General features: G+C 41.8%; 1 protein-coding gene across 1 annotated transcript; it reads right to left on the bottom strand.

Annotated features, from left to right (window-relative positions):
- Positions 1-2,344: 2,344 nt before the first annotated feature.
- On the bottom strand, positions 2,345-5,827 carry MELLADRAFT_92442 (uncharacterized protein; the record flags this gene model as incomplete). Its single annotated transcript, XM_007405553.1, has 7 exons — positions 2,345-3,809; positions 3,880-4,160; positions 4,218-4,390; positions 4,439-4,731; positions 4,797-4,981; positions 5,064-5,292; positions 5,379-5,827. 7 exons carry the CDS (start codon positions 5,825-5,827, stop codon positions 2,345-2,347), a joined length of 3,075 nt encoding a protein of 1,024 aa, XP_007405615.1.
- Between the last annotated feature and the right edge of the window lie 2,344 nt (positions 5,828-8,171).

The following is an 8,171-nucleotide window of genomic DNA, read 5'->3' as shown; positions in this document are numbered from 1 at the left end:
ATTAATACAGGCCGAGCGGAACTACGAGATCTTCGACAAAGAACTCCTCGCGGTAGTAGCAGCATTCAAAGAATGGCGCCAATATCTTGAGGGCAACCCAAACAGACTCAATGTTGTGGTATACACCGATCATAAAAATCTTCAATCACTAATGACAACAAAAGAGCTGACGAGAAGGCAAGCCAGGTGGGCTGAGACGTTAGGCACATTTGACTTCGAGATAAGATTCAGACCTGGAAGGCAATCAACTAAACCAGACGCATTGTCTCGACGACCGGACTTCGTACCACCAGAAGGCACCAAATTAACGTTTGGGCAATTATTGCAACCCGAGAATTTACCTTCAGATGTGTTCTTAGATGATTTGGAAATTGCAGATATGTGGTTTGAGAATGAAAACCAATTTGAGGAAAGCAGCGAAGATGTGATGGAAAATGAAAACGACAATGAGCTGAATGGCCTGATATTAAAAGACTCAGACATTATTGAATCAATCAAGAAGAAGACTCAAGACGATGAACACCTTCAAGAACTAATTCAGATTTGCAATGACATGCCAAAATCCAAACATATTAAAGATTATTGTACAGTGGATGGATTATTGTATTTCAGGAATAAAATAGTTGTTCCACAAGACACTAATTTGAAAGTTCAGATTTTACGATCCAGGCACGACAGCAAGCTGGCGGGCCACCCAGGACGAATGAGGACCTTAACACTCATCAAGCGGGCGTACCACTGGCCGTCGATGAAGGCGTTTGTCAACAAATACGTGGACGGCTGCCAATCATGCCAAAGGGTAAAAGCCAGGACTGAAAAGCCATATGGATTGTTGCAGCCTTTACCGATTCCAGAGGGCCCGTGGCTCGACATTTGTTACGATATGATAACTGACTTGCCTGAATCTGGAGGGTATGACTGCATCCTCACTGTAGTCGATAGATTAACGAAAATGGCCCATTTTATTGCCTGTAAAAAGAGCATGACATCAGACGAGCTTTCAAAGCTAATGATCAAAGAAGTGTGGCGACTACACGGAACACCAAGGACGATCACATCCGACAGAGGAAATATATTCATTTCGAGAATCACAAAAGACTTCCACAGACGATTAGGTATCAAGACGCAGTCTTCAACGGCTTATCACCCACAGACAGATGGGCAATCTGAGATCACGAATAAGGCAGTGGAACTCTTCATACGGCATTTTACATCGTACAAACAAGATGACTGGTTTGATTTACTGCCATTCGCGGAGTTTTCGTATAATAACAATGAACATGTTGCTATAGGCATATCACCATTTAAAGCTAACTACGGTTTTAATGTTAATTTCACAGACGTCGGGGCCAGCGAACAGTGTCTACCTTTAGTAGAGCATCGCATGGATCAAATCAAGACAGTTCAACGCGAACTAAAAGATACGATGAACTTAACGCAGGAGGAAGTGAAGAAGCAACATGATGCGAAAGTACGAGAGACACCAACGTGGGAAAGCGGTGACAAAGTTTGGCTAAATAGCAAGCACTTGTCGACATCCAGACCTACTGCTAAGTTCTCCCACCGCTGGCTAGGGCCTTTTGTAATCTCGTCACGTGTATCAACTAACGCCTACAGACTTAAGTTACCCAAGGCTATGAGCAAAACCCATCCAGTTTTCCATGTCAGTTTACTACGAAAATTCAACAAAAGTGAAGTAGAAGGTCAAGGAAAATCACCAATGCCGCCAATAATAATAAATAATGATGAAGAATTTGAAGTACACGAAATACTTGATAAAAGAAGAAAAGGTAATCAAATAGAATACTTAATCAATTGGAAGGGTTATGGAGAAGAGCATGATTCATGGGAACCATCAAGCAATCTTCAAAATGCGCAAGATATGGTGAAAGAATTTAATAAAAAGTATCCTCAAGCTGAAAATCGGTATAGAAGGGCACGGAGAAAGCAGTGAGGGCAAGGCTTTTTCCCAAGAGGTTTTTTAATGCCAGCCTGGGGAAAGATGCTGGCCTGCAAGAGGGGGTCGAGACATTAAAGGGGGAGTGATGTTATGACCTTAACCTTATAAGGCTTACTGAGAATATGTCTATACTGTACTTCTCTATATCTCTTGTATCGTGTCGAGTAGAGACTCTTCTCCTCACTTAGCAATCCAACTACCTTACAGGAACACCCTCTGCGCTCTCTTGCATCTCACTCACGTCCTGGTTCCTATCAACCTTCACCTTCATTCTTTTTTCCGGCTGGAAATATGATTATATATGAGCGAACATCTACCAGCTATGAGACAACAAAAACATGAACGTGCCTGTGCTTGTAATGTCAAATGCCAGCATTGCAAGGTTCACTTCCTATCCTCGATTACCTCATGACCAGGCTCTTCAACCATGATTTCAGCTATCTGATCTTCAACTTCCACAAAGTCATCTGCCGAGCCAAATGGTGTGTCGCCTGTGGGGTTTTTCTTCGCAATTCTAGCTATACCATTGTCAATGATTGTTTGTTCTTCACGTGTGGGCTGGCGCGAATAGATTACCCAGCTGGTGTTTGGTTGTGCACCCGATATAAGACCCATGTCTCGACCTAGCAGCTGTGCGCGACCATCGTCGAGCAGATCATTATAATAATACACTCCAGTGGCACCATCTAATGTTCGAACTACCTTGCACCAAAAATGCCCTTCTCCCCAAAACCCTCTTGAGACAATTTTGTAGTTGTTGCCATTAAATTCCAAACATTCAGGCCATTTCATATCGCCCATAAATTTATGCTTATCAGATTCCGCAAGGCCCATGACACCTGCAAGATGAAAGTACACATGCATAGGTGAACTGCTGAAGTCAAGGTGTGCACGTTCGTATAAAGTAGGTACATCTTTAGCGGGGTTTTCTTTGAGAACTTGAACTTCAATATCTTCATCAGACATCAGGGGAGATAATTGTTTTGGGTTTTCATTAAAACTCTTCTGAAAAGCTGTGCAGCATCGTGGATTTGTACTGAACAGCCCATCCGTGACCCACATTTGAATAAGTTCTTCAATACCTGAATACTTGAGATTTGCATCATGGAACATATCATTTGTGATAGATATTCCGTATTGGGTCACAATTTCATTTTGAATATGACTTGGGTACTGAGTACAACGGAACTCCTTGATGACTTGATGAGGAAACAATTTGGCAATAGGTGAGGCGGGTTTTCCCCTGGCTGGCACAAGAAAATAATCGATGAATAGATCGGCTGAGGCGAATCGGTCGGTTACAAATGAAGGTGAAAGCTGTTGAGCAGCCTTTTGAAGAGATGTTAGTCCCCGAGATAATATTGACCTCATCCCCTTTCCCCCGTGAATTTCTGACGAGACCCTTGCGGAATAGTGTCGGGTTAGTTTAGTCACGATGTCTGTTTTTTTTCCTGTAGAGCCTATTATCCAAAGAGGTGAAAAAAGAGGAAAGAAAGATTCCAAAGAAGCTGTTGCCCAGCAGCAGTTCTTTTTGCCGGTTTCATTGTTACAGGCCCAATAAGACTGGTAAGATGAATGAGGATCACGATGCACATTAGGCGCGCCGCGTGGTCGACCAAGCTTCTTTGTTCCAAACAACACTTTGTTAGTGTCTGGTGGTCGGCCATCATTTGCTTCCGGGCGCCTAGAAGCTCGTTGCTTGGACCAACCCATGGTTTCAACAACACTTTCCCAATTGTTCCCATACTTCACCGGAATACCTCGTAATAGCTGATCATAGTCTTTTTCCAGTGATTTTGCAAAGAGTAAAAGTTGAATCAGGCCCTGAAGCAGGGTACATTTTCCATCACTACGGTTCAAAAACCATCAGCTATGGATCACAACACATGATGACTGTAAAAAATAGACAAAAAACATACGTAAGTATGTAGTACTGTCTATGCATAGACTCTTGGCCATTTGTTGTTTCAGGTAGTTCATCTATTTCATTTCCACACTCATCATATCTTGGAGGATCATCAAGTGGAAGTCTCCGCCGGGCGCAGAAGAGCATTGCCTCGATATCAGCCGTATTCCACCAGGCGATCCAAGGTTTAGCCGCTGGGTAAGCCTTTGCCAGGCTTTCAAATCTTTGAGCAAGATTGAGCCCATTTGGTTTATCAGGCTCAAGGAGATTGAGTGCCATATCTTCAAATGTACCCTGAAACAAAGAAAAATGAGTAAAAATCCAAATGAGATACGGTGGAGTGACACCTACATTGTCACCTGCCGGCACGACCCCACGATTACGCGTGATGCGAGTGATAGATTGGCGGTAGTGCTCGCAGCACCCCTTTAGTTTTGACATGGCTTTGTCACGGTCTCGTTTGTTGAACACATCCATATAGGCACCAACAAATCCCTGCTTCTGCGCAGAAGAGAAGTCCACAACTTGTCAAACTAGCTGATCACATTCAAAAGCTGTTATGTCCGCATCACACATCTGTTTCATGAGCAGTGTGAAATGCCCTTTGTAGTGAGTTACATCAAGCCTAGCCATCCATGTAAGCTGAACGGGTATCCATCGGTGCAGAAGGTCACTGTACATTGACGTCGTCAGGAGATAGCCATTCTTGAAGAAACGGTAGGTAACGTCGGAAAGTAGGCCTCCAGAGTAAACCTTCTCTGTTTCAGGATCACGGCGCACTAACTGCTGAGCCATCCATTCGATTTGAAATGTAACATGTACATTAGATCCAGTTAGGGCCATTGAAATCAACCAAAGACCTTTACTGTTTCCATTACCAATGTCAAGCCAAGCTGTTGATGCGTGGTGAAGAATTTAAGTGGGACTTACGTGCCCCAGTGCTGGATATCTAAGGGAAAACTGTCTCCTCCACCCTTGCTCTCCTGCTCAGTCATGATACCCGTGTTGTACAGGATTGTACGTCGCAGATACCCTAGGCGACTACGATGTGAAAATGCTGGATGGAGATTATCAACTGAGGGTGTTATCTTCCGGCCTTCACCAGCCTGTCCAACCTAGCTCAGACACATAAATGGATAAATAGAAGATTATTCAGCTGATTTGATTGTATGAACAATCATGAAGAGAGGATTTCACCTGTAGTACCATTGGTCCAGCCTTTGGATTCTTGACAACTTCCGCTGTCAATTTCTCCATGGCTAATGGGTCCGCCTTCTTTGACACAGGCCAGACATGGCAGTGTGTGCCTGAATGTCGAAGAATAGCCCATCCCGTCTCTTTTTCAAGATCAACACGACAGCTGGTTGTGGTGCAAGTTGTCCAGCGGTGTTGACCCTGGCATTCAGCAGCGGGACACCTAGGGTGCCTACAGCAGTGAATGATGAACAATTCTCCGTCAGATTTTATGGAAAATGCCATCCAGTAAGGATATGTTGTAAGGATATGTCTTACTTCAAGATGTGTTCAGCTGCTTTCCTGTCACCTGTGGGTGGAGGTGCCGCGTACTTGCATGCTTTGTTATCGCAGTCCAAAAGTCCTAGACATGTGTACCAAGTTGTCTTCCAAGGTCTGTCGTCATTCGCGCCTGATGTCTTCTGAGTGTGTGGATAGGCTATATGCCCAAAATTCGTAATGTCTTCATTAGGCTTCTTAACAAAAACTGTTTCGTTGTTTGGATATATGGGATAGCCTTGAGCATCAGTCTCGCATCCAATATCGATGAATGTCTGATGTTTGCCGCTGGAGGGAACTGGAACTTTGAATCTCTTGCCGGTCTTTGTACGTTTACGACGTTTCTTCACTATAGGAGCTACAGGTGGTTGATCGTGAGGTAGATCTTGCAATATGGCCGGATCAAGTTGAGTCTGGGTCGTCTGAGGGGAGGCTTTCTCAGAAGACATTTAAAGAGGGTATTTGATTGATTTGTGAATTGATAGATAGGCCAGTTCAAGTAGGGATGTTTGCAAATAATGAAAAAAATTATGAGGGGGAACAAGAAAAGGGAAACAATACGAAAAGAGAAACAATTTGAAACACTTGACAAGTCTCTGTAAGTAAAAAAAATCCCTACAAATTGAACCACATGAACTCATCCCATCTTAGACTCAATTATGTTACCTTAGCCTAACTTGGCAAAGCTTCAATTATATAGGCACCTTTCTTTCCAGAATTACGTCTCAAAGGGATTGAGGTCCTTGAGACACTGGGGTTTGGCAGGTGCACTCGTTGTTCATCTCATTCAATTTAAAGAACAATGAAAAATGAGTGGGTATGTACGTCCACTTGTTCATTCATCCTCCCAATGGGTGAGGGTGGGAACTGAATATTGGGGATCCAACCGTTAGGTGGTGTGTAAAAGTCGTTGGAATTCGAGTGCACTGCATATTGGAGATCCGAACGTTAGGTGTAAAAGTCGTAAAAGTTCAGGTGCAAAATTGCATTTGAACTGTTACAATTCAGACTTTGACACCTCAGGCTTTTACACTAATAATGGAGTGCAAAGTGATGAGGTGTAAAATTCGATATGAGGTGTGTCGAATGTAATTTTGCACATATAGGAATTGCACTTCAGGATGAGGTGTAAAAGATGAGGTGCAAAAATGCATTTCATCGGTGGTGCAATAGAATTCTACACTACATAAAATACACTTGATTTTTTGCACTTTGAATTTTCGCCGAAATGCAGTGTAAAATTGTATCTGTACGGTTCCAGGTAGAATTTTACACTACAACCTTTTTACACTTCATATGTAGTGTAAAAGCTGTAGTGTAAAATTCTCTTGACCGTTAAGAAAACCCTTTGGGTAAACTTTGACAGCGGAATTGAAGTATTACATTGTAAATCTAAGATTCCCAATCACATTTCATTCAATGAAGTTTTTAATGACCAAACAGAAAAGCATGAATCATTTACACTTTGGATTAATTTAAGTTTATATAATCTCAATTCAAGACGTAAGAAACGTGATAAGAATTCGCTTATCATAAATGGAACGAACTGGAGGCAAGTCGATCATTCATCTGAAATTCAGGTTATTGACCAATTGTTGTTAATTTTACTTCATCATTCAAATGAAATAGGGAAGCAAAACATGAAATTAGTGTTTTTGGATACTTGGAAACTCTTGATCTTGATCATCCCACGGAATTGAAATATGAAACAGCTGATTTAACTTCAGTTAATCTTTCAGATCAAATTCTTACTCTTGGATCGCTTTCTGATCTCTTGGATTGCTTTCTGATCTGAGTTTAACAATTGATGTCGAGTTTTTGAATCATAATTTCAACTCTAAAGATTTGGACCTTGATTGTCTGAGATTTGAATGTGTATTTGATATTTGATAAAGGTATCTAAAGACTGAGAATGGTGATAATAAATTAAAATGATGGGTACGAATTGATCGGTAATCTGATTGGTTCAGTGTTGGTGCCTTTGGATCTTCTGATGTGACTCAGATACAGTGAGATCCAGAAACCAACTGAGTACAGTAAAGAGAGCAATCAAATTGGATCCATTGGACGGGAATGTCTCGGTCGAACGTAGATTGGTTGGGATTGCGCTAAATGAGAGGAAAGAGAATATGTTGCTACAAATGAATGATGCAAGAAAAGGAGCAATGAAGGTTAACAGCATGTGTAAGCAAGGTAAGAGGTTTTTTGCAGATTGATACATGAGCTGTTCAGTGGTAGTCCTGTAGTGTAGTAAATTATGTTGATGGGATATATCATCAGCATGGTGAATGAACGTGCATAAAAATGGAAACTCAAATGGGGTTTGAAAAGGATTATCTTTCTGAAAATATGTTAAAAGAGATACTGACGACATTAAGTTTGGATGATCAAAAAAGGAAATGGTGAATATGGATTGAAGCAGGCCAAGAGTATGTGTGTAGAAAGCTTTACTGTGTGGGAAAGCAATGTTGAATTGTAGGTTTATTGGTAATACATATCGGAATAAGATTAACTGATAGCTACTTGGGTAGGTATATGTGGGGTGTTTGATGATAGTGTTGTAAAGTAGGCAGTTGGATGTCATCGGCATTGTAAAGTTGACAGAGGTGCGCGACAGAGGGAGCCAAGAAGAAGGTCTGGAAATGGTAAAGTTTGGAGGGTCTCAAATGAACGGTTGAAGGTAGAACGAAAGAAGCTGAATATGTATTGCGTAAAAGTGATTAGTGGGAGTCGAGTAGAGAGTTTTACTAAGCGGGAAATCGAGATAGATTGGTACGTTCATTGATAAGCATA

This window comes from Melampsora larici-populina (genome assembly GCF_000204055.1).
Source record: "Melampsora larici-populina 98AG31 unplaced genomic scaffold MELLAscaffold_4, whole genome shotgun sequence".
NCBI lineage: Eukaryota > Fungi > Basidiomycota > Pucciniomycetes > Pucciniales > Melampsoraceae > Melampsora > Melampsora laricis-populina.
This window is presented reverse-complemented; position numbering and strand designations above follow the sequence as displayed.